Source organism: Lethenteron reissneri, chromosome 45, assembly GCF_015708825.2.
Source record: "Lethenteron reissneri isolate LAM-NWPU_2019-01 chromosome 45, ASM1570882v1, whole genome shotgun sequence".
In the NCBI taxonomy this organism is placed as follows: Eukaryota; Metazoa; Chordata; class Hyperoartia; order Petromyzontiformes; family Petromyzontidae; genus Lethenteron; species Lethenteron reissneri.
The window spans coordinates 8255806-8282743 of NC_083823.1; the positions used below are offsets into that span (position 1 = coordinate 8255806).

The 26938-nt window shown below is 55.8% G+C and overlaps 1 protein-coding gene across 4 annotated transcripts in view; it reads right to left on the bottom strand.

Annotated features, from left to right (window-relative positions):
- Nucleotides 1–1569: 1569 nt before the first annotated feature.
- Nucleotides 1570–26938, bottom strand: part of LOC133353782 (neuroligin-4, X-linked-like) — a 198707-nt gene continuing 173338 nt past the window's right edge. For all 4 annotated transcript variants that reach the window (XM_061570181.1, XM_061570180.1, XM_061570179.1 and 1 more), the window contains 2 exons: nucleotides 15556–16345; nucleotides 1570–6504 (listed from right to left, as the gene is read on the bottom strand). In XM_061570181.1, coding sequence (XP_061426165.1) covers nucleotides 5604–6504; nucleotides 15556–16345 — 1691 coding nt within the window. In that variant the 3' untranslated portion in view covers nucleotides 1570–5603. The remainder of the gene's footprint in view (nucleotides 6505–15555; nucleotides 16346–26938) is intronic.

Below are 26938 nucleotides of genomic sequence, written 5' to 3' on the forward strand. Positions count from 1 at the left end.
CACGGATAAGAAGAGTGGTTCCCCAAATTAGGTGACGAATTCTTCCTCCTGTCCATGCTCAACCGTAGATGAGTCACAAGGGAATGGCCTCTGGGAAGCGCTAAATTCATCTCATTGTCCGTGTTTGTCCGTGGATAAGAGGAGGCCCCACAGAAGCAGATATTTGCACGGATAAACACAGATAACAGATAAACACAGATAATAGATAAACAGATAATAGATAAACACAGATAATAGATAAACACAGATAATAGATACACACAAATAGATACACACAGATAATAGATACACACAGATAATAGATACACACAGATAATAGATAAACACAGATAATAGATAAACACAGATAATAGATACACACAGATAATAGATACACACAGATAATAGATACACACAGATAATAGATAAACACAGATAATAGATAAACACAGTTAATAGATAAATACAGATAAGATGATTCCCTACAAGCGCCTCCCAAACGCCCACATCAACAGCAGTAGCCCAAACCCCCTAGGGACAAACCAAACGAGGAACACGGTCACTCTTTAAACACCTTGATTCATTAAAAGATAAACAAAGCATATTCTACTGTCTATACAATGTCTTGCAGAAAACAACAATGTCATACTTTTTTGTTTGTTTTAAGGACGTAAAGAACATCGTCACACCACCCCCGACAGACACGGACGTGACGTCACAACGGAGATGACCTCTCGCCCGGGGGGGCGTGGTCTGTATGCGCGCAGTGGCAGTGACGTCGTCGTCACCGCACCTCGCCACGTGTCACGCGCGCGCTGGAATGGCGGGAGTTTCCATGGTGGCATTATGGTACTCGCAGTAAAAACGTTTTGATTTAGCCATGTTTGTTTGTTGTAGTACAGAGTTAGCCTGATAACTTTAATCTACATTGTCTTATGGTTATTGTTTGACTTGCATACCACTGGGATTTTTGCACACAGCGTTGTGATATACAGTGTTTTTTCTGGAAGACTTTGCTGTTTTTTCCAGGAATTTTATGTTGCGTGTAGTCACTTTAAGATGTTTCTTGTTCATGTTTTTGTTTTGTTACGGTTGCACCCGAGTCAAGAGCCGCATGGTTCACAGGGTTATACCTAATAATTGAAACTGAAAAGTTTGGAGGTCACCGGTTTCATTTCGCCTGCCGGTTGGAACGGCCGCTCCAATTGATCAGATTCACCGTCGCCGCGGTCGATTGATCGGCAGATCGCGTGCGGGGTGGGGTAAAGCGTGGGTTCTCCGAGCTCTTCCGACACGTCTGTACCGGCGAGGAAGAGTGGAGCAAACACCCTCCAGAGTTCGCTCTGGCTGAGGCCCTTCAACCAGCAATGAAGTGCAGAGCAGCACCTTGACCTCTAGCCACGGAACCGACAGGATGAGCGCACGCCACATTCATTTTAGGCCCCGATTCTCGGTGCGGGTCTCCACCCCATGCGTGCGTGAATGAGGTTCATTTGGAGCCCTAATGCGGCTGCTGCTGCTGCTCGTTCACAGCGGGAAAAAACGAAATGACATAAAATCCAATATTCAAAATGTTGTTTTATTTGGGCGTCTAACTTAACAATGGTTTACTGAACTATTCAAAATCTAAACGCCTATGATAACACATATATGACAAATATGCATTTCCTGTTATCGTTTACAATATATTGGGAGAAAAAAAGTTCAGCATAAAACATTTCATTCCAACACAACAGTGCTTCTGCTCCCCCAGTGAGTGGCAGCACAACCCCAGCGCCTCCTCCACCTCTGGCTCAGCAGCGGGGAGAGTGGCGGTGGCGGTGCTGTGAGCACCAAGAGGCTGACACGTCAAGCACAACGTGGTTTCCTGCTGCTCAACGGAGCACCGGGATGGTGCTCATCTCCCGTTTACAGCCCTGTAAGGGGCAAGTGGTGGAAATTCCACATTCCTGTGGTGGGGTCGAGACCTTCAATAACACAACCGTTTTCGACTTCCCCACAGAAATGGTACTAATTTTATAGTCCCCGATGGGAGAGATGATGGGCGTTACCCCACCCCCCCAAACCAGGATTTGAACTCGCAACTTTCTCATCGCGAGCCGCTCGCTCTACCGCTGAGCCATCTGGTGGGATTTTTTTTTAAACAGGGAGGCCAACAATAAATGAAATGAGGCGCTGGCAAAAAACAACACAGGTTTGGTTAAGGGCAAGGTTATGGTAATTGGGTGGGGGCTGGTACCCGTGGCTGCTTGGCTCGTGAGATAGGGGTAAGCGGTAGGACCAGTGATTGGCTGTTGAGCTGCACCCCAAAACCTGCTCACCTCTCCTCCCGACTGCAACGTGTGGCCTTTTTTTGGTTGCTGCCCACGTTTAATTTCAGGTGCTCACGGCACCAGCGTCGCCCTCGTGTGGGCTAGGGGCGCCCGGGAGCGGCGAGGAGGCTCACGTCCGGCCCAAGCTCGGTACTGCCCTCGAACCCGGACGTGCAAGGAGGCCACGGCTTCGTTGGCGTGGGGGGTGGGGAGGACAAACATCGTGCGGCAGCTCAACGACGTCAAACAAGAGCCGAGGCGCCAATCGCCGTTTGAAGAAACGGTCGAGTTTGAACCCTGTTGACTTCGCGATAAACTAAGCTTATCATTTAACCCGAGGGGTGCCACTCCACGGACCGCGTGTGATAATTTACGACGCGGCGCTTCTATGCGATTGGCCTTTCCGTTTGCCAAATTACCGCGGCGCAGATGTGGCAACGATCAATTTGCCTCAGCGGTGTGTGCGGCCCAGCGTGGCGTCTCACGCCCCCCCCCCCCCGCTCCGCTCTCTAGCTCCTGGTCGTCACGACCCGCATAGGCGTGGCCGTCAAAGGGATCAGTGCTTCGATAAGCACTCCTTAAATATAATAAATAAATAACCCGACCGTGGGCTCTGTGCGGTGTCGGGTTTGTGTTGGATTCTGCAGGGAAGCGGCCCTAAGCTGCGTGCGAGGCGTCACCAAGTCTCCACGGGGAGAGCCATCGCTTTCTCGGCCACGACGCCCTCTGCCCTCTGCCCCCTGGAGTCCCTCCACAACTGCCCGGCCCCCACCACGCCTCGGGGCCCCACCGCTGCTTTCCGTGTTCCCCGCTGCCCCTCCGCTTGCCTCACCACTCCCCCAGCCCTTTCCTTCACGAGCGTGGCTCGTCGGGTTTTTTGTGCGCCACTCCAGGACCTCTGCCACTCCTTGCCAGGCCGTTTGTCAGCGCCACGGGCCGGGGGCAAAAATCAATGCATTCCCGTTTTTGTTCACCGAGCGAAACGTGAGACACACGTCGCTGGAAATGCTGAAAACTGACAACGGCGTTTTGATCCGCCGTGCGTGGGAGGACAATGATAGTCTTGTGGTGACGAGCCTCATTGTGGCTACGGTTCTCACAAGAGGCTGATCGCGATAATAGTTTAACTACAAAATTGCACCGCTAATGTGTGGCGTATGCGCTAAACGATTCGCGCTCCGGCGGGGGCGGTAGACCGCCCCGTGACCTCGCTTCCTCAAAATCCTCATCTCTAATTTAAACCCCGACCGGAAATACGCAGCTGAGCCCCCCCCACCCCCCGCTCTTCCGAATGCCGGGAACAACAGCGCCAGTTCTTTTGGCAGTCGATTGCACAAGGAGCAGGGTGGCGTGTGTGGGCCCCAGTGCATGTGGCCGCGGTGGCCTGACGCGAGCTGCAATGTGGAATCACTGCACCGTGCTTGTGTGGGAGTGAGGAGCGTTGTGGTTGCGATGGGCAGGGTGGTGAGGGGTCTCCCAGACTCCCAGGGACACCGCGGGAGCACGGAGAGCACTGGCCGGGCCCACGGGGAATGGAGGCCCCCCGTCTCCCCTTCTGTGGTTTGGGTTCTGACTGCAAGGGGCCGAGGCTCAGAGTTGGGGCGGTAGCGGCCCCGATGAGTGGAGTGGGTGGCAGGGAAACGACAGCACGAGAGATGGGAAGACGAAGAGGCAAGGAACGGGAGATGGTGTGATGAGCAGGCAAGGGGATTGGGGAGAAGGGGAAAGAAATATAGAGGGGAAAATGGAGACGTGGGTAGAGGCAACAGAGAGAGATATTCATGCAGATGAAAGGATGGAATTGCATGGAAATATTGAGAATGGGAGATGGGATTAATTGGATATGGGGAGATGGAACTAAGGGGCATCAGCTGTTTTTTGTAGACAGAACTGACAGCCCTCAAAAAGACAAGTTCAATCAATGAAAAGTTATAATCAAGCGTTAAAAAGTGCCCGTAATATTTGATTATCTTTCCCTTGGACTGTACACTGGTTTCCCACAATGCGTCACTAGAAAATGCACACACAGTGCACCGACTGCAACGTCGGCATAGCGAGAGCAGAAGCGGTGTGACGGGGGACGGAAGGTGGGTGATGGGTCGAGAATGGCTGGCGGCTGAACGTGCGGTGCTCTGCGTCGCCCCGCATTGCCTCACGTCGCCCCGCGGAGGCTCGTCCGGGAGGTCGGCAGAGTGAGGCCGTGGCGTCGCGTGCGCGTCCTCGAGCCTCAGCGTCGCTGAGCGGCCACCGCGGCTACGTGTCCCGACCAGACGGGGGGATGTGAGGACCGTTGCGCGCCTGCGCTCTCCTCAAAGCGACACGCGAGAGGTGGCAGGAGCCGTGCGGAGCTTCGAGCGGTGCCCCCCCTCCCTTGCTCCGCGGTACAAAACCGGCCGGTGGCAGCGGTGCCACGTCTGTACAGCGGGTCCGTGCGTCCTCGTAAAAATCCTCAAAGTGCGCCAGAACATAACCGTCGGTTTATATAGCGCGGTACACATGAGCGAGCAGAGAAAAACCCTCCGGGAGCGCGGGGACCAGCAAGGCCCACGCGGAGCCCACGCAGGGCCCACGTGGGCAAGTGGCTGTCGTGCCCGATGCGCGAGCGCTGGTCACGACCTCGTGGCACCGCCACTCGCGGTGCGCGCGCCAGAGGCCACCGATTGTAGGGTTTGTGTGAAGCGTGCGTCGGGGTTCGCTTCTGTGCTTTTGTCACCACGGTCGTCGTCCGGAGCGATCTTCACTTCGTGGCTGCGCTTCTGTTAGAGCGAGCGAGCAAGTGGGGTGACCTGGTCTTCACATGCCTGGATGGACGACCGTGCGCTACAGTTCATCACCCTGGTCAGCAGCCACTGAGAAGTCTGATTTGCAGCGTGTACCTCCTCCTCACCACCTCTTCACCGCCTTCTTACCACACTCTGTTTGGTGTTTAAGGTACAGTTTCATCATAAGCCTCTTTCTCGTTTCGGGAAGAGTGAATACAAACTAAATGCGTGTGCGCACACACGCACGCGCGCACATATAAAGAACCGAACTTGATCCACATCGTGTCCAGGTATCGTGAGCAGGGCCTCAAGTGGAGCCAGCCGACGGCCGATTGGTAGAGCGCCATGAATACCGCGCGCCGTGCAGTCCGCGGCCTGTCCTCACATTTTGCCCGGCACCCGCCGGCCGGCGCAAACCAGACACGAGTATAAAATCTACTTTGCTGGGGGGGTTTGCCGGCGGACCTTCGAACGAACTCACGCTTCCCGGGGGAGTGGGGAGGGGGCGGGGGGGGCACAGGTGGGCGAGCAGTGCCCGCGGAGGCTGGGGCTACACGCGCGTGGTGGAGTGTGAGTGCGGTAGCGTGCCGCTGTTGAGCCCCGCGAAGCTGTTGAAGGTGTGCATGGGCTGCATGTTGGGCATGGCTATGGAGCCGGGGATCATGGTGATGGTGTTGGGCGTCATGAGCGGGACGTCGTCGGGGGAGCGCCGCATGGCGAGCGCGTAGTCCGGGGGGCAGGGCGCGCCCACGGAGCCCCGCAGGCCGTCGTGACCGAAGGCGAACTCGCACTCGTGGCCCTGCTCGGCACGCTTCATCTGCAGCGACATGATCTCCTCCTCCTGGGTGTGCGCCACCTCGCCCGTGTTGCCCGCCGTGCCCACGCTGCGCTCGGGGCTCTGCCGGCGGTAGGCGCCGTGCCGGCTCTTGTCCTTGCGGTAGTAGAGCGCGGCGAAGGCCAGCACGTTGAGGAAGAGCAGCGAGGCGCCCACGGCGATGGTGACGCTCAGCTCCGTCGAGTAGTCCCGCTGCTCCTCCACGAGCGCGTCCGAGTCTTCCGGCGTCCTCGGATTCTGCCATTCGCCCTTGGGGGGCCGCCCCCCCAACGGGTCAGAGGCCGAGAACGGCCGCTTGGTCGCCGCCCAGCCCTTGTTGCCGGGGGACCTCCGTGGAGGGCCCGCCGCTGCCGACGGCGCCGTGGCGTCGTAGGGCGGCGCCTTGGTGGTAGTGCTCGTGTACTGGAACACGTCGTGCAGGTTGTGCAGGTGCGGCACCAGTTCGAGCCAGAAGGCCACCTTGGTGGCGCGGTAGTGCTCGCGCATGCGCGGCTTGAGGCCGATGTGCAGGTAGTGCTGGTCACGGGGGTTGTACTTGGACCAGGCCACTTCCTCGAAGCGGTTCGGCTTCGTGTGGATGAACTTGGTGTCCTGCGGCACTGGCTGATTGGGGTCCCTGCGCAACGAGAGGGAGGAGCAGCAGACAGGGCATTAGAACCGAGGGGCACGCGGCCACACATCGACCATGGACGCAGGGCACCATTTCAGACGGGTCGATGACCCGGAAAATATATCCGCATCCAGCAACCACGTCAGCTACCCCGATTGTTACAACTCTGGCTACCAGTTCCGTTGCCTGCTCAAGTCTACGGGCTCCCCGACACGAGTTGAGTGAAAACTCTAACCCTGCTTGGGCATCTCTCGCAGCCAAATCACCGTTGAACGCATTCGACCTTGTCAAATCACAGAAGCTAAGCGGCGGTCGAGCACGATTCGTGCTTGGACGGGCGACCTCTTGGGATTTACAGGTGTTGTAGGCGAGGGGATGTGAGGTGGTCCACACGTGGATGTGCCGAGTGTCACGCTCTCGGACGCGGTGGTTATCTCTGGGCACGCTGGTTAACTCCCGCATGCCAAATGTTCATTAGTAGAGTTGGACAAACATCCAAAAACATTGGGATGGTTTGTGATGTTTTTGAACTCTGAGGCTTTGCGCAATAAATAAATGGCATTATCCACTCCTATATTTAAAACCTACTCCTTCCTATTGAGTTTGAATGGAGTATTGGAGTCACTGCTCAGTATTTAAGAGTATTTCGCTGCTATTAAAAAAATGACGTGAAAAACCGCTTTATTGGGCTATCATTTCTGGCCAGGTCGCTTCTGAAAAATATATGGACATAGCACTGTGGACCTTACCGGATAAAATAAAACGTCAGTTTTAATTCGTAGTTATGATATGGCATTTCTTGTAAACTATACCACGTAACACAGTGTCTGGCTGGAAATTAAGTGCTTATTAATGATTTAAAACAATCTATGCTGCAACCATCCATCCAGCACCTGCACACGAGCCAAAGTCATGCCTCCTCTCTGCGGCGAACGAACATCTCAGGCGCGGCACATCCTTCGGTCGCCACTCTCGTAGCTGGGGCACACGGTGGAGCGGCAGCCAAACGAGCGGCAGCTTCGTGACCACCAGCGACTTTTACTCCTCAACAGGGGCACCCACCCATCCGCTTTCAACGACGTGTTGCGGCGCGTGCGGTCCCAGCTGATGCGGGGGCCATGGGGCTCTGTCTCTGATGGCTCCTCGCTCGGCCGAACGTTTCAATCAGGGAAATGCGGCGCGTCTTTGCGGTGGCCTCGCTCAGGATTTACTGCGCCGCTCTGCCTCCCTCCCTTGCACGACTTAGGCTCCGCATCTCTTTTAATTATTAATTCACTCAACCCTTGGCTCCAACCTTTACGCCACATTTGAATGGGAGAGATTTATAGGGGACTCTAGCACGGCGCAGAAAGAAAAAAAACACCCAGGCTCCGTCACTTAAAATGCAGCTCCTGCCCCAGTGGACGAGCGGAAATCATTCTGTCTCAAGCCTCCTGCGTCCCTGTGTCCCTGTTCGCCATACCCACCATGTCTCTGTACGCTCATGCCTCTGTCTCCCCATGCCAGCTGTGTCTTTGTGTCCCCATCTCTCTGCACCCCCATCACATCCGCACTCTCTCGTGTCTCTGACCCCTGAATCTCGCTCCCCTAACCCTAGGCCCTAAGCCCTCCCACATTCCCGTGCCTTCATGCCAAGTGAGGTGCCCACCGGTCTGAACTCCGTGGCGTGTGCCAACACCACCAGGAGCGGCAGCAACGTGGGCAAATCACAGTGGTTAGCGGTTTGTCCAGAAAATATATCCACACCCGGCACACCACATCCACGGTACTTCTATTGGTCATGTGCCACTCATTCCAGTTTAACAGCAACTCGGAGGATATTGAGTGAGAAGCGAATGTAACTGGTAAATTCTTCGCTTGATAGAAAATAATTCATAGCCCTCACCTGTGACCGAATCACCTGGGATGCACCCCACCTCATCAGATTTCAGAAGCTAAGCAGCTTTGAGCCTGGACAGTGCTTAGATGGGCGACCACCATGCGCAGAAAAACAGCGCTGCATAATCCATAATTGTACTTTACGACGATCTCACACCAACGATCATTGCATTCACCAACTCGCACTGGCCAGCGTGACGAAGTATGGTCAAATAGCTGTCATGAACCGTATGGCATTGGGTAGGCCATCAGCAGATTGACAATAGGGGCCATGTCTTCTGAAGGGACACTCGCAAGAGGAGCTGCGAACGTGATAGAGACGCCGTGAATAGCAATGCATCGCAGATTTTCACAAATTGAAAATGCAATAGACTCCCTGCAGGCTATTTACTCTTACTAATGGTTATAGCAAATTATAAAAAAAATACGCACTGTATTTGCAATCGAAATAAGGGGGGCGAGGATTACGTAAGAAATGATGGCGAAGGCAGCGCTTTCATAACTCTCTGATACTTTTTGGCTTAATGACGATGGAGCAATTATCATCGCGAGCAAAGTCCATTTCCCGTGGCAGGTTGAATAAATAATCATCATTAGGGCGACGTTATTGAGACAAATAGTGCCAGGGTTTACTCAGGAACCCCGCAACACGCGCCGTGTCCTCGTAAATTATAAACGGGCGCCACGGCGACGTTCAAGAGTCACAGCCGACAGACTCCTGCTCACGGAGCCACCGCCAGAGCGCGGCTCCATCCATCATGGGCAGACCCAGCGCTCACGCCCCGCAGAGCCCAGTGTGCTGGGCAACACCTCGTACTCGTCAGTGTGGTGAAGTATCTATCGTGTGCCACTCGGTGAGGCCGCACTGCTGCCGTCCCGGTGAGGACAGCGCAACAGGATGTGCCCTTGTGTGGACAGGGCCACTCTGGGTTTACTGGAGGCCAAGGGGTGGGGGCCCTCTGTTGTGTGAGGCACCGAGAAAAGTTGCCTCCTTTTTGCCCAGGCCACGCTCGTCATGGAGACGAGGCTCTGGCTCCTCCGCAACGGCGACCACGGCTGAAAACAATCTTCCACGCATCCAATCACCTTCCTCTTGACAGCGGCGTGACGCTGAACGAATATTTATGCCACGCGGACCCCCGTAGCCCGTAGCCCCGGAGATTGCACTACAAAAACCCAGCCCCATTTGGCATTCGCTGCCGTCCATCCACTGTTTTGAGATTTCGTTCGGACGGTCGGGGATGTGGAGAACTTTTCACAAATGTTAATTGCATGTTGAATAGTTCACAGGTAGAGAAGACACGGGTCCATCACGAGAGATGGGGAGAGGCTACAAATTACCATCGTTCATCTGCAATTCCGTTGATGAAGCACGCGAGAGCGACTGCCTGCGGTTCCACTCCCAGCCAATCCACCCACGGCACCACGGAACCCCACGCACAGCGCACCAATTAACCTCGCATTGAGGAGCGCAAGCGCTCGCCGTGGTCGGGAACATTTCCGAGGTGGTGGGGCTTCGTCTCAGCCGAAAGGCTCGAAGGGAAGTGAGGCCAGGCTTCCTGGGGGTGAGCGGGGGTGAGGGGTGGTGAGTGGTGGTGAGGTGTGACACACACCGTGCGTCACAGCCCGTGCGTCACAGCCCGTGGGTCATGCCTCCTAATTGCTGCCACTGCCGTGCATGCTCGGTGGGCTGTGTTCTACCACAGGAGGCATCTGGGCGCTCTGTAACCGAACGTTGCGCGACGTTATGAGACACGCGGTGCGGAACCGATTCCCAACGTTACAGAGACACAGAGGAGCGCAGCTCAAACTGTCTCGCGACAACGACGGAGCGTGCGTTGGCACCCCCGTGGGAGAGATGGGGACCTGTTCCACAATCGCTCCGTGGTGGCATCGTCGTCACGGGAGGGGAATGTAATCCTGAGCCGATGCTCTTCACCTGTGACCTCGTCACAGAGCCAGCAAGCGCTCGGATAGCCGTGTGCAGCAGAGTCGTGACACTCGTGCCTTGTAGCCAAGAAGCGCCCGGGTTCGATTCCTGACTCGTGCGCCTTTCTGCACGATGTGTGGATGCTCTCCCCCCATTCTGCATGGGTTTTCTGGGGTTTCTCCGGTTTCTCGGGTTTCCTCTCACAGCTTAAACGAAAACCATAGAATGTAACTGCAAATTTGCCAAAAAAACCATCCCAATGCTGAAAAAATATCTGTACATTACTCAATTGGGATTTCAGATAGCAGCAACTGACTGCGAAAACTTGGCAAGGCCCTCCCAACAAAGATCCCCTGAGGCTCAGTGAGGCTCTCCTGGGTAAACAAAACAACGAAATGGGTGGTCCTGCCCGGTGCAGGCGGTACACCCAACACCATGATTGGTGGATTGCCAAGAGGATAGGAGTTGCCCGAAGCTCTGATCACTGACACACACAGTCCGTGTTGTGATAGATTCCACACAAGCAACGATTTACTTTCCCAGCAATTTGGTAAATGATGGGGTCGCGATTCGACGTATGAATGACATTGCAATCTCATCTGTATCCTTTTACATCTTTACATTGCATTTGTACAGTTCTTTCAGCTGGTTAATTCGACTAAATGTAACTTCAGCACGCCACGCATATATATTCTCATGCAATTTGTGAAATTTGTAAATAATCGATTCTCGCGCGCACCGTCCTATGAGTGTATCGCGAGAATAAATCTCAGTTGATGAATCGAGGCATCAATGCAAGCCTAATGGATGGCCATGCGTCATCGGCTAACGACCGTCGCAACCTCTCCAGCCACCACCAGCCCACGTGGCTCAGAGCGAGCGGCTCGCAATTGGATGGTCTTGAGTTCGGCTCCTGCTTCGGGGTTGACTCAGCTCATCATCATTATCCCTACGCGGTTGATCAAATACAAGCAACCGCGTTGTGGAGAAGTCAACAGTTGTTTCCCTCTGGATATACTGGTCCCCGTCATTGGATTGTTGAATTTTCACCACTGGCTCAGGGCTGTAAGCAGTGGATGAGTACCAATGCATCGACGCTCATTTGAGTAGGAATCACTCGGACTTGGGAGGGCTGCGATGTAACAATCCGGACATCAGCTCTGGGGGATCAACGCCTCCACTGTGGTTCACGCACCACAAGCATCCACGGTTCCGTTTCACTCACAGTGTGTTTACTCACCACACGACAGCTGACAGCAACACACCCACCCACTCACCTACCCGCTCACTTACCCACTCACCCACCCACTAACCTACCTACCCACTCACTCACATACTCACTCACCTACCCACTCACTCACCTACCCACTAACTCACCTACCCACTCACCCATCCACTCACCCACTCACTCACTCATCAACCTACCCACCTAACCACTCACCTACCCACTCATATACCTACCCACCCACTCACCACTCACCCACCCATTGACCCACTTACCACACTGCAGGTCACCTCACTTCTCTCTCTCTGCTTTCCTCCCTCGCATCGCCCCACTTAGGAATTCCCTCCCATCGTCTCATTTTTCCAAGCTCTGTAAACAGCCTCACTCAATTCAACAAACGTGTTGCACTCTTATCTGTTACAGCTTTCAAAATTGCAGTCGGTTGCTGTCCGCTTGGCGTTTGTTTTGCCTTTGGGCCTGTTGCTCAGCAATCGCGTTTAACGCGAGAATGCGCACAGCAGTGAGGGTGGTCCCAGAATAGAGAGCGTCAGGCCGGGCGCGGTGGTCGGGCGAGCCCCGGGTACCGGCGCGAGGGCGATAGCGTCCCCAAGTGACATTTGAGCCACAATGGCACGCGTCGCTGACATTTCCACCGTTCTACCGGATTATTGCCGCTCATGCCGCAGACATGTGGCGCTACATGCGGGCGTCATGGTGAGCCGCCATCACCGCAGAGCGATCGTCTCCGCTCGGCAGCGCAGCACGCTCGGCAAGGGCCTTGGTGCGAGGAATACAATCGCCGGCCCTCACTCTCTAGTTTTAGGCCGGGGAGCCCAGGTCCCTCCGGTACACCGGCCCCAGTGTAGTTGCCCTGCCTGCACACTCGATGGCTACGCCACTGCCACCACCCCTCCCCTCTCATCACATGAGTCAACCATGGGTCCTTACCACGAGGCCACCACGTGGGAGCTACCGAAAGTGAAACATCTCGGACCGCGGTCCCAGAAGTGATGCTGCTTAGGCTCCCCTTTGACCACATCACCCAAAATGTGTCTGATTTATACCGGGCTCAGAAGCTAAGCAGAATTGAACCTGGTTCGTACTTGGATCAGTGGCTGGCAGGAAATACCAGGTGTTGTAGGCTGCGAGGTGGCCAGGAGCACAGCGATGCATCCCTGAATCTTTGTGGGCAGGAGCTTTAAGCGTTGCCCGCTCGTATGACATGGGGTTTCTCCGTGTGCTCGGGCTTCCTTCTACATGCCAAACTAATGCACTTTATTTACCAAGAAGAGACTCGACGAGGCTCTCCTAGGTGAATAAAGTTCATTAGTTTTGTTACTTGGTGTTGAGAGGGCTCGGCTCAACCATTACAGCCACAAACACCTCCACCGCCGACTTTCATCTGCAGAGAGCGAGAGCCTCATTCGCCTCCCTTCTCCGCGTGTTATTTTCGTGCCACGACAAAGCCATCCGTCGCCTATAGGCCATGCCATTCAGTGTAACCTTTGTGTTCAATAGGACACGTTGGGGGTGGGGGGGAGTGGCAGGGCACAAAAGCCACGGTCGCTGCATCGCAGGTACTGGGAAGCGGCATGTCCATTCGGTGGTGCGCCACTGGGCTAACGATAAGACTCATCATGCGTGCCGTCGTCCGCCAAACAAACGCCCCGAAATACTAATCCCATCACCCTATTTGCTGATAGCAGAGCCTTTAAACTTTTTTTCCATGAGAGTTTTAACTTCGGGAATTACTCGATTTTCTTTTTAAATAATTTCGTCTGGCGCCGCAGCTGCGATCTGTTAAGGGCCATCCCTCGGAAGGGTACAAATGCCGCAGCGCTGATGCTGTTAAACGTCTCGGCGACGCTCGGCATGTCAGCGCAAGAAGGAAGGTCCACCTGTGGCTGCGGGAGGCAAGGGGCCACTCGCCGGTCGGAGTGGGCTGCCCCTACACCGCGCCGTGGAAACCCAGGACAGGTTACGACACTCACCTTCGTTTTGCCCCATATCAGGGGCGGTGAATCTGCCCCTATCCACAGTCTTCTTTGCAGCCCCTAATTTATCCACAACACTCCTATCATCTTTTTTCAGGGATAAGAATCGCATGGAGAATGAATCCCGTTATCCGCGTTCTTCCAGGGATAACAGAAGCACCCGACAGTGGTCGCGAAGTTCAATCCATCTGCCATCAACATTCGTGGCTCAGAAGAATTACCCATAACTGGTACAAAATTAACTGTATCACGGCATCTGGACCCCCCGGCCCACGGGCTCCGGTGCAGTTGCTCCGCCTGCGCTCTCAATAACCACAGCCAGATCCGTCCCTAGGGTATGGCGAAATGGAGCGGCCACCCCGGGCCCTTTGGACGGGTCCGACTACAGCAATGGCAGAAGCCGCGGCGCGGGGAGGGGGTGGCCGCGGCTATCACTCCACGGGGAGGGGACGGCTTTCGCATGAGCACTCGCGCGCCCACGGGCGGCCGAATCGGGTGAGCGGCCTCCAGCCGACCGCGCTCCCGGGGCCGCGGCGAGGCCCTCTCTGCTCGGCACCGCCGCGCCGCTCGGTAAGCGAGCGGCTCGACGGAAGTTTGACAAACGACCGGCGATCCTGCAGCTCCCGGGCAATAAATCTCCGCCTTCACGGCCCGCGTCTCGCCGTGGCCGGCGGTGATTTACAACCACGGCCGCTGGCGGTGGTCACGTGAGCCGGGAGAGAGAGAGGCCTCCTCTCTTGTGGATGGCAGAGACGATGGCGCAGCGCATTGCGGCTCCATGCCACAATTAACGCATCGGGTTGTGCATCGTGCGCATGGTACGGGTTAGTGCATCAGGCGGCAGTGCATCACTGCATATCTGATTAGCACGGTTGGCTATGTACAGTGCGAAATAAGTTCAACATACATACAAAGGGCTTGGGTTCTAATCTCGACTTGGGTGCCTTTAAGTGTGGAGTTTGTACATTGTCACTATGTTCTGCATGGGTTTTGGGATCTGCATGACATAAATGCAAGTAAATTAATTCTTCCGCATTCTCGAGTTTCCTCCCATAACTAAAAACGCACACAATGTAACGAGTATCGGCCAAAACATCCCAATGATGAAAAAAATCCATCTGAAAATTACTCAACTGGAATCACACATTAACAACATTGCCCCTACAACATTGAGACTCGGTGAGGTTTTTCTGGATAAACAACAAAAGTAATAATAATAATATTGCAATGAGTTGGCAAATGGTACATGGAATGTGTCACACTATCCCCAGAGTCCCCTCTTTAAATTAGCTCTGCCCTGTCACCTTTAGAAAAAACACCACGGATTACATTTCCATAATGTAACAAAACAGCTTCTCTGCTTTGGTGTTCTGGCTGCCAGACGCTTCGTTCTCGGAGAGGGGTAGCGGGTGGGTAGTTGAACTCCCCCCCCCCCTCCCTGAGCCCCCTTGCCTACCCAGCACGGGCGGCGGGACGAGGGCCCCAGTAGTGGCAGCAGGAGGGCTGGGCAGTGGCCGAGCGTGGGCCCTGGCTTGTGGGTAATGGGACGGAAACCCCAGGGCATGGCCCGTGCCACCCAGCTACGCCGCACGAGGACACGGAGCCAAAGCGGCGATTTCGTCACGAGGTCTAGTGCGGATTTGACAAGGGGTAATATGTTGTCAACGTGACGAGCGGACTGCATCGCACGAGGCTCCGGGACGAGGGAACTTCGTTTTTTAAATTGAGGGGCGATCCCAGGCGCGTGCAGCGCATCCTGTAACCAGTTCACTACGAGCGAGACTCGGCGGAATTGTCTCGTGATACGAATAACACTGCAGACCGCGTCTGAAAAGCACAGCACGTTCGCGGTAGCATTTGTGCTATAAGAACGGCGTAAATACCAAGTGTACTTAATTAGAATGAACGAGCATGATTATGAATTAAATGATGAGAGGTGGGTGCCTATTTCATGACATCGAACGGGAGGCGGGCGACCTTCACTCAACACGGGAGGGGGGGGGGGGGCGAAGGGGGAGGGGCTTCCTCACCCAGTCTTTGCGAAGTTGGTCCAGTAGGTCATGACGACGGCGCTCAGCATCACGTCGTTCTTGGAGAAGTTGCACGGGAAAAGCTCCGTGGGGCCCACCATGGGCACGCCGAACACGTATGGGATCTCGTCGCCGTGCGCCGCGTCCGCCCACGCGGGCTTCATCTCGCTCTGGCAGTGGTGGTAGAAGGCGTAGAAGTAGGTGGGCGAGCCGTACTGCGCGTGCAGGTCGGCCGTGGCGACGGCGGGCGCGACCCACTGGTGGTCGGTGAAGAGGGCCACCAGCGTCTTGCGGCGCGTCTCCGCGTTGTCGCGGTCCGCCCAGTCGGTGTACATGAACTTGATGGTGGCGCGCAGCTCGTCCTTGCCCTCTGGATAGCCGTAGAGGTTGTCCACGAAGTTGGAGACCACGTAGTCGAAGTCATTGGCCGCGACGCCGTCCTCGCCGTCCACGATGTCCTCCACGAACTTGAAGCCCTCGCCCTGGTTGATGCCGAGCATCACGTCATAGTTGAGGAACTCGCCCTGCTCCATGAGGATCTGCGGGTCGTCGGGGATGACGTCGCCATCAATGACGGGCCCGAAAGCCACGTGGTAGCGCACGGGCGTGATCTCCTGCGCCACCAGCTCGTGGAAGGAGCGCGAGCGGAGGCACTCCACCAGGTCGTGCGTGTCCAGCCGGTTGCACGTGACCTTCTCGGCCAGCATGCGCGTGTACTTGATGGGTTGGTAGTTGAAGGCCCAGGACGAGAGCGCCGTGCCGCTCTGGGTCACCGCTCGCTGGAAGAGTCCTGCGGATGCAGAGAGGCGAGCGGGGTATGGGTGGAACCGCACGCTTATGCAGTCGCGGCAGCAGACTGGTCGCGAGAACCGGGCGAGAACCGGGAGGCCGGCGGTCGGTTGCGTGCAACACCTCGAGTGAACGTCTCCGCCTCCCCCCCCCCCGACTCGATGCCAATTCAGCAGCTGTGGCGGGGATGAAGTTCTCGAGTTGTTTACGCAACCGACCCCCGGGTCTCGCAGACAAACGGGCGCATGCGCAGGCCGCGTGACACAGCAGGCCACACAAGGAAGGACAATTACAATTTATATTCACATTTTCAAATCGCAATGCTCGTTAAAGCACGTAAGGTACATTTAGATTTATTTATTTCACAATTGGGATATAGACGTTGCTACAATGTTAAGTCTTACAGACCCACGGGTTGTTTTGTGCGGTGTTCCATTGCTAAAGTTCACAAAGTGATACAGAATTTAAGACGGGAAATTGCAATGGTAGCAAGAGCGGCCTTGGCACGAGGAGGCATGACACGCGGCTGTCTTACTCCTGCCACTGCTCAGGCACCTCGTCTCAAGCCTGTAATGTAAGCGGATCGATACCCCCAGTGACATCGGTCAAAGGGCAAATCACAAAAACCGTTAACATCACCAACTCGACATTTGCATCGGTGCTGGGACAATGGCTACAGAATCACTCAACAAAATCTATTCCTGCCCACGGTGGCCTGAGGGCATAGGGCCCAACGACGCAAACCGTGGGAGTGTCAGTCAGAGTGGGGCGTGGGAGTGATGGTCAGAGTGGGGCGTGGGAGTGATGGTCAGAGTGGGGCGTGGGAGTGACGGTCAGAGTGGGGCGTGGGAGTGTCGGTCGGAGTGGGGCGTGGGAGTGTCAGTCAGAGTGGGGCGTGGGAGTGTCAGTCAGAGTGGGGCGTGGGAGTGTCGGTCGGAGTGAGGCGTGGGAGTGTCAGTCAGAGTGGGGCGTGGGAGTGACGGTCGGAGTGGGGCGTGGGAGTGACGGTCGGAGTGGGGCGTGGGAGTGACGGTCAGAGTGGGGCGTGGGAGTGGGGTGTGGGAGTGTCGGTCGGAGTGGGGTGTGGGAGTGGGGCGTGGGAGTGACGGTCAGAGTGGGGGATGGGAGTGATGGTCAGAGTGGGGCGTGGGAGTGACGGTCGGAGTGGGGCATGGGAGTGACGGTCGGAGTGGGGCGTGGGAGTGTCGGTCGGAGTGGGGCATGGGAGTGATGGTCAGAGTGGGGCGTGGGAGTTTCGGTCAGAGTGGGGCATGGGAGTGTCAGTCAGAGTGGGGCATGGGAGTGACGGTCAGAGTGGGGCGTGGGAGTTTCGGTCAGAGTGGGGCGTGGGAGTGACGGTCGGAGTGGGAAATGGGAGTGACGATCAGGGTGGGGCGTGGGAGTGTTGGTCAGAGTGGGGGGTGGGAGTGACGGTCGGAGTGGGGCGTGGGAGTGTTGGTCAGAGTGGGGGGTGGGAGTTACGATCAAGGTGGGGCGTGGGAGTGTTGGTCAGAGTGGGGCGTGGGAGTGTCGGTCAGAGTGGGGCGTGGGAGTGTTGGTCAGAGTGGGGCGTGGGAGTGTCGGTCAGAGTGGGGCGTGGGAGTGACGGTCAGAGTGGGGCGTGGGAGTGACGGTCAGAGTGGGGCGTGGGAGTGACGGTCAGAGTGGGGCGTGGGAGTGACGGTCAGAGTGGGGCATGGGAGTGTCAGTCAGAGTGGGGCATGGGAGTGTCAGTCAGAGTGGGGCGTGGGATTGACGGTCAGAGTGGGGCGTGGGAGTGACGGTCAGAGTGGGGCGTGGGAGTTTCGGTCGGAGTGGGGCATGGGAGTGACGGTCAGAGTGGGGCGTGGGAGTGACGGTCAGAGTGGGGCGTGGGAGTGACGGTCAGGGTGGGGCGTGGGAGTGACGGTCAGAGTGGGGCGTGGGAGTGATGGTCAGAGTGGGGCGTGGGAGTGACGGTCAGAGTGGGGCGTGGGAGTGTCGGTCAGAGTGGGGCGTGGGAGTGTCGGTCAGAGTGGGGCGTGGGAGTGTCGGTCAGAGTGGGGCGTGGGAGTGACGGTCAGAGTGGGGCGTAGGAGTTTCGGTCAGAGTGGGGCGTGGGAGTGACGGTGAGAGTGGGGCGTGGGAGTGACGGTCAGAGTGGGGCGTGGGAGTGACGGTCGGAGTGGGGCGTGGGAGTGACGATCAGGGTGGGGCGTGGGAGTGTCGGTCAGAGTGGGGCGTGGGAGTGACGGTCAGAGTGGGGCGTGGGAGTGACGGTCGGAGTGGGGCGTGGGAGTGTCGGTCAGAGTGGGGCGTGAGAGTGTCGGTCAGAGTGGGGCGTGGGAGTGACGGTCAGAGTGGGGCGTGGGAGTGACGGTCAGAGTGGGGCGTGGGAGTGTTTTGGTCAGAGTCGAGTGTGGAAATTTCGGTCGGAGCTCGCCTACGTGAGGCAAAATTGACACGCGGTATGGGAGTCGTCGCAAGAAGATAGGTGGGGAAGACCTTCCACAGGTTCTTCCTGTCTCGTGATGACCAACATGTCATAACGTTTACCCTATGTACCCAGGAAACTACACTGAGTCTTGCAGTGGGATGTGTGGTCAACACCAATTATGTTGTTTTAAGCTATGGGAAAACAACTGGGGAACCCATGAATAAACCCACGCAGAACTGGGAGAGAACATACAAACCCCAAGTCAGGAATCGAACCCAGGTCCTTCTTGCTGTGGGGCAGGAGTGTAACCACTGTGGGACCACCCGGCAGCCGTCAAAGACCAGCAGCTACTCTGCCTACCTGGGCCACCTGCTTACGCACAACAGCCGCTCCATGGCACCTCTATGCGTTCACCCACCTGCCCTCCCTTGCGTTTACACGACAGTACAGAACAACCGTTTCAGAAAATAACGGCGTTTCGCTTGCAGTCCATGGCTGGTTTCCAGCCAGTCTGTTCAAATGGAGCCATCAAGCACCACAGCAGATTGCTGGTTGATCCTCTGCAGGAATTTTGCAAAAAAGTTCACAGTACAACGTTGCAATGAATGATTCATTTGGTTATTGTGCATGAAACAATACCACGCGGCCTTAGAGCTTTATCAATATTGTTGTGAAGTTAATAGAGAAGCTGCTGGAGAAATTTGGGCACCAAATTAATGAACATTATCAAGCCCTTTGCAAACATAATTGGCTGCCACTTAATACAGGCATGGCAATTATTTATTGAAATTATCCTTTTAACTCGGCAGTTTTCTTTTTCGTAACTTACTAATAAAAACAGTAATTACCATCATTGTTTGTAATACACTAATTAAAAATTAAAGATTTTTTTCCTCAATTCTTCATTTTGATAAATGTTTCAGTGCACGGCACGAGGCGGGCGATGTCTTTTAAAACGCGATTACACTCTCCCCACTCGGCGTTCCAGACGCTCGCTCGGTAAAGCACGTGACCGGCACGGCTGGCGAGCGGTCGCGGGCCCATAGCACCCACCCCGGTAGCCACGGGCACGGGGCTGCTGGGAGCGCAGACCGACAAAGTGCCGCACCGTCTGCGTACTCGCCGACAATCTGCGTACCCACCCTGGTTATAGAGTTGTACTCGTGTTTAAAGTGCCTAATCCTGAGCTTTATCCCAAAAAAAGTGCTTGTAATCCACCCAAAACGGTTTAACGTGTGGTAATCCTCCCTCTACAAAGAGGTGCGCAAATGCGGCGGGGGGATCGCGCGTCTCGCGGTGCTGCGCGGGATGGATCGGCTGGGTCTCGTCGTGGCGGCTGGGTCAGGCCCTCCTCGCTTGACGCTACAAAACCCGCGCGCTTCGGAGCCATCCGACACGGCACGGCGACACGGAGCGCGCGTCTCTCTGCAGTGAAAACGGCGGCGGCTGTGCGCGCGAGACGGCGCGACGTTGAATGATGGCGTGCCCAGGGAGCTGTTTGCGCTCCACCAAAGGGCCCGCAGTGCATTTGGGGCAGGATGGTTTGGTGGGCGCGCCGGTGCATCGAGAGGAAGGGGTCTCGTTGGGCGATCAATACGTATGTTTGACAAATATCCTTGTCTGTTTATATCCTAGTGTAATCATCACCCTAATTCCATTTTAATGTTTATTTAACCTAATTGTACTATGAGCAGTTTAGAATGTCATTTATCTTGTCGACTTTCACGACGGGAAATTAGATTTATTGAATATTTTGTTATGCTTGCGCAGTATTTTCGATTTTTTTCCCCTGTAACGCGGTTGTTCTTGATCTGATTTCTATTTGCTTCATTACTGTACTTGGTGTTGTAACTTTGTTCGTTTCGGTGACCCATGTCGGACACTCTAGCAAATGAAACTCTATCCTGGTCTCTGCGAGCGATCATCTGGCGACACAGAACGAACTCGAGTATGGAGCCGGATGTTGCTGAGCTAGATGCGTCGACGGGGTTCCGTTTTAATCCCACGTGACCCCCGTGCATGGCTCTCGCTGGACATGCGGCGGCACGGCGCGACTCTTCTGCCCCCGTGACCCCTGCACCGGGTTGGTGCCGCCCTCCAGGCTGCGGGCAGCCTCGTCGGCGGCGCACGATGTGCCGACCCCCCCCCCCCCCCCCCGTGACCTCTCCGACGAAACAATGCGAATTTCATTTGCTCGCAGCCGCGGTGGCGCGCGCAAGGGTAGATGTGACACGCGGCCCTGCTACGCATCTGTGACGGTGCAATCGAGTTGCATGTTCCCTTCCTGGGATGATGCATTTTTCGCAACTGACGCAGGACACATATAGCCCACGATATGGATTTCTTAAATACACCTTTATCCACTGCAATTTCTCATTTTGAATTCTGTTTCGTGACACACGTCGTGGAATAATGCATTTCCAAGTTAATATATTTCTTTGCAGAAGCCGGCCTAAGGGTGGTTGTTAAACAGCAGACGCGGTGATATTATTTGCCGATCGACACCCGCAAGGGAACTGCACGGTACGCGCGGTCCCGTGGCTAGGCGGTGACGCACGGAGCCGGCGTTGCCGCCACGGCGAGGTGGCTTCAATTACGGCGCTCGCCGCGTCCGATTAATGCTGAAAAATCACTCCCCCCTCCGCTCTGCGGCAATCAGCCGCGCGGGCCCGCGGCGGAGAGGGCCTTCGCGGGGGCATCGTTAGCCGAGCCGCTCCGAATGTCAAATTGTGTTTCCGGGATATGAATCACGAGTTCTAAATAACGGCGGCGGCGGTGTGGTCCACGCTTGCGTGAGAGAGGGCAGGCGAACGCCATCGGCCCCTGGCTGATTCATGGCCACGTCTCATCACTTTCGTCCGTGATATTTAAATATGGTGTTAAAGCCCCCTCAAATTTAAACGAGAATTTTTTGATAAGGTTCTCCAGCACATATTTTCAAAACGTTAAATCTAAGCGACTCGGCTCGTCCCTACTGCTCCCGAGGGAAGGGACCGCCTCGGGAGAGTGACAACGCCAGAAGCCACGGCCTGGACTCAGGGCCAGATTAAAGCACGGGGCTTCAGGGGCTGCAAGCCCAGGGGCCTCCGCCAGCTGGAGGGCCTCCAGGGATTAAGTGAAAAGTAATTTAACTTGTGAATGCTGAATATTATTTGTTGTTAGCCTTGTATAAATAAATTGCATTTTTCTTTAACTTTCTTTTCCTTTTGAAAATATTACTGGGGGCCTCAACAATACCTGTAGCCCCAGGGCCTACAAAAATATTATTCCGACTCTGCCTGGAGGCTGCACTCCTGACAGCTTCCTCCACCAAGCCCCTTTTGGTCGGTGGTCTGAGAGTTTTTTTTTTAACGTGCGTGGTCAGGGCCCCCTCGACGAGCCACGTGCGCGTTGTCACCGGTGACGCAACTGCGGCCCCGGACTATGACGTTGCCGAGAAGAGGCCCTCTCGCTGCACATCCTCCGTGACCTTCCGTCGACCTCATCCCGAGTTCGCTGATTTTTTTTGTCGTCTTGTTTTTATGAAAGTGAGAGCCTGGATTCTATGGGCGCACGGATTCTGGAAGCGTTGGTATTTCTAAAAGATGTCATTCCTCACGCGGCACACCCCACGCACACGCAAGGGAGCGCCACGTGTCTGGCACGTTAAATTAGATGCAACTCGGCACCGTATCACGGAAAAATTTGATTCGAAATTAAATCTGAGTATTGAAATTAGACGACATGCATTTGTGCCCCGCCATTAATCAAAACTCCCGGAGCTGAGTGGATGGCGCGGACTCGGAGCGGCCTCGGAGCGGCGCGGCTCCGAACGCGAGGCACGCACGGCCGCCAATCTCCTGTTGATTGGAGTGAAAACAAGCGCACTGCAGAGGGCACGTGCGGAAGCGGCAGTAGCAAGCGCCAAGCTCGGCAGCCTCCTCCATAAACATCTCCACCCGAGCCGCCGCCACCGCTTTTCGCTACGAGCGCGATGTTTTCCACAAAAATTGAATAAAAATCTCCTCGTTAACCTTCAGAGGAGGCCCTGATAAATTAATTTCCCTTATACTAATCGTAATAAATCAAAATTACGGCTCTTAAATTAGGGCTCGGCTTAATGTTAATTTATTACATTACAAGTTAGTTAGAAAAATGGACACTGACATCTCAAAGGCCGTTACCATTTCGACCAATCAGTCACGGCAACGTGCCCCCCGGGATCTGTGCAGGCGAGGCACGGAGGCACGCACGGAGGGCAGAGCCCTCCCCGCCGCGATGTTTATTAACTGCCACCTGTATTATTAATTTATTGACCCACGTCTATCTGTCAGTCCATGAATTATTCATTCATCCATCCTTTACTCATTCCATCCATCCATCGATCTGTGTCCATCGGTCCATCTATCTGCCCATTAATTAATCCCTCCCCCCACCCTACACCCGTGCCCTCCCTCCCTCTCTGCGCCAGTCACGGCTTCGCTAACCCGAGTACGAAGCTCGGATCCCCGTGTCTCGTCCCTGTGTCTGATCCCTTTGATCCCCTGTCTCATCCCTGTCCCTGATCCCTTTGATCCCCTGTGCTTGATCCTCTGGTCTTATTATTTGTGTCAGATCCCCTCTGATCCAGGGGGCACGGCCGCACTGTTGAAGTTGGGGGCTGCCCTCCTAGGGAATGGTTCCGAGTGTCAGATGTGGTGCTCACAAACTCCATTCAACATTCGTTTAGCTAAACGGGGCGACTGCTGCAACGATATTAACTCCACGCAGCTCCCGGCTTCTACTGGCTCAGCCCCGAGCCGTGTCCTTCAAGGCCCCGCCATCCGCGAAACCCGGGAACTGTGTCACCTGGCTCAAGGGAGACACGTCAACAAATGCAGAATCACACCTCCGTAATTTGCATCCCAATAATGTCGTGGGTGTCTCTTAGCCACAGCGAAAATGTCTGCTTGTTTTCCAAAACCCAACTCTAACCTACACGACACCCACAGTGGCTGACCCCCTGCCCTGACCCCCTTGTGTCTGACCCCTCTTCATGCCCCCTGCGATGTCACGGCTGCTCTGCCTTGGCTGCTTTCGTTGTTCACGTTGGAGGGATTGGCCGCCGCTCGCTCGCTCGCTCCGTCGGCCTCTCGCTGCGTCGTCACTCTCCTCCTGCCGCTGCTCGGCGCAATCGCAAACGGCTTTCACGGCGCCAGCGCAAGCCGCCCCACAAATGCATTCTAGTCCAACGGTAAATAAAGCCCCTAATTAACAATTAACGAATTGCACAACATTACCACTTTAAATCAGGCACGGGCTGTTAAATTAACAAAACAAATGACACCATTAGCATGTGGCCAGGATTTCCACCGCACTGCTCGACACCAAGTTGTGTGATTTTGGGCTTGGCCAGGAATGTTATCGCGCAAGCACAGACACCCGGGTTTAGTTAGGAAATGAATTAGAAATCGTGAACGTTATTAAAATGTAAAATCCTACAGAACAATGAACAACAACAAAAAGTCGAACGCCAACAGGTTCGGAGCGTGCAAACGCGCAATCACGGGAATCCGACATCCATCGTGTCTAACAAAGCAAGCCAGGTATTGAGGAGGCGGAGGCTGAATGACAGTCCATCGTGTCTCACGAAGCAAGCCAGGTATTGAGGAGGCGGAGGCTGAATGGCAGTGGCCACGTCCACCAGTGGCGTCGCTATCGAGCGCGCAGGCGGTGCAACTGCACCACGACCGGCGGGCTAATGGGAGCCAGGCGCCGGGCTACGAAGAGGTGGGAGGAGGTGGTGGTGGTGGGGGGAGAAGTTTATGAAGGGGAGGCCCCATTACACTCCTTGCTCTTGAGCGCCGTGTGGCGGAGCGACGGAGCGAAGCGCAGCGCCGGGGGGGGGGGGGCAAGGGGGCCGCTGCTCTCGCGCCACGATGCGACGCCTGGACGGTGGCGATCGTCGCAAGGCGCGAGGCCGCGTACTCAGACCCTCGTCAGCCCCCCCCCTTCTGCTGAGCCAGGCCCTCCTCACGCCGTGCGGCTCAGGAAGGGGGGGTCGTTTGACCATACTTCACCACGCTGGTCAGTGCGTGTTCGTGGAGGTGGGTGGTGGGGGGGCGGACACAGGGGAAGCGAGGTCACGTGCTTTACCGCGGTGCCTTCGGCTGCTCACGAGGGGCACGGCGGAGCGAGTCCAGAGCGACTCGGAGACTCCAGATGTCCCACGCCGATGCCCGGCTCGCGATGGGACGCAGCTGCAGGCGCCGATCACCGCAGCCGAGCCCAGCTGAGCACCCCGGGCAGAGCGGCGATGCAAATTTGAGCATTGACCAAGCGGGGGCAGAACAAGATGTTGATCGAAGGAGCCGAGTCTTCTCCGCGCCGTCTGATTGGGCCGCGCTAATGGGATCCGTAATGGGCTAATCAATGACGCCCACGTGCGCGGGAAATTGCGGCGGCGCACACCTGGGCCACTCGATGCGACACAAAGGGGACTAATGCGGCCAATCAGAAGCAGCCTCGCTCGATATACGGGCGACGCGCAACGCCTCTTCGCGTTTCGAAGCCACTTTGCCCACTTGTCAAGGCGGCCTGGCCAGAGCGCGCCCAACGCTTCGCTCCATCTTCCTCCGACGTCGCGTTGGGAGCGCAGTTGGGCTGGGGCCGCGCAGTGACGAACCGCTTGCAAGGGCTTCGGGCCACCAAAGCCACCGACATCGGCGCCAATTCTTGCCGTTCGACGCGCGGTCTTGACCTTGCGGAGTTATCTCCGCGCAACGAACCGACGCGTCGTTCGTTGAGCCCGTCCCAGCTTTGGCTTGGCTCGCGATATCCGATGCGAGGAGCGGGAACGAGATTCCTGGTGACCCAGTGCCAGGCGACTCGACACGGACACGCAAAGCCCTGGCCGAGAGCCATCCTCAAGCCACCAACAAACGGACGGCGTCGAACGAGGCGAACGAGCGGCACGGGCAGTGTCTGCCAGGTGTTTCACAGACGCGAGCATCGGCAAAATCGTCAAATGAGTTTTGCATTAAAGCGGCGCACGAGTAACACGTGCAGTTGTTGAGTGAAACTCGAGGGATTTACATTTATATTGCGGCATTGGCGAGTGTTTATACACATTGTGTGGCCGTTTTTGAGCTGTTCTGTTGACTTGCAAACCGGGCGAGGGGCTTTGCCGAGCCTCATGTTTACAAAAACTTAACGAGTGACCCTGGTAGTGGGCAAATAATTCCACGCGCTGCTGTGCCGTGGCCGTTTGCTCCCGTGAGAATTAAACCGTTTTGGCATTCGTGGTGCCTGTGTGCGCACTGCTACAGAGCCCCCGTATAGCCTTGTCGGACCGTTGGGGCAAGTGCTATTAGCGAGCACCTATGAGACCAGAATGTCACACGAGGGGAGGGTGGCCAGCACCACGCCTGGCCGCCTTTGTCCCCCCAAATTTGATGTTTACCGATTGCACCAGGAACTCATTTAAGTCTAAGTCGACGTAGGGGAGGCACAAGGCTACCTCAGATAATCGCCACTGGTGTTGGCCTTGAGCGAAAATCGAACCCGGGTAGCCGGGTTCGTAGCGCAGGGCGCTAACCGCTACGCCACCACTCCCCCCCCCCCCGACACACCCCTCACACACACACACGCCTCCCACACACACCTCCCACACAAAGATCCCCCATATAGCCTTAACAGACTGTAGGGGCAAGTGCTGTTAGCGAGCACCTATGAAGGTCGGAACGGTACACGAGGGGGTGGGTGGCCAGCACCACGCCCGACCGCCTTTGTCTCCCTAGTGGCAATGTTTACACACTGCACCAGGTACTCATTTGAGGCTGAGTCGACCTAGGGGAGGCCCGGGACCGGTTCAGATAATCGTCACTGGTGTTGGCCGTGAGCGGGAATCTAACCCGTGTCGCCAGTTTCATAGCGCAGCGCGCTAACCGCTACACTACCGCTCCCCACACACTCCTCCCACACACACACACCTCCCACACACACACCTCCCACACGCACACCTCCACCACACACACACATCTCCCACAAACCTCACACACACACACGCCACACACACACACCACACACACACCACACACACACACCTCCCACACACACACTCCCCACACACACACCTCCACCACATACACACATCTCCCACAAACCTCACACAAACACGCCACACACACACACCACACACACACCACACACACCTCCCAC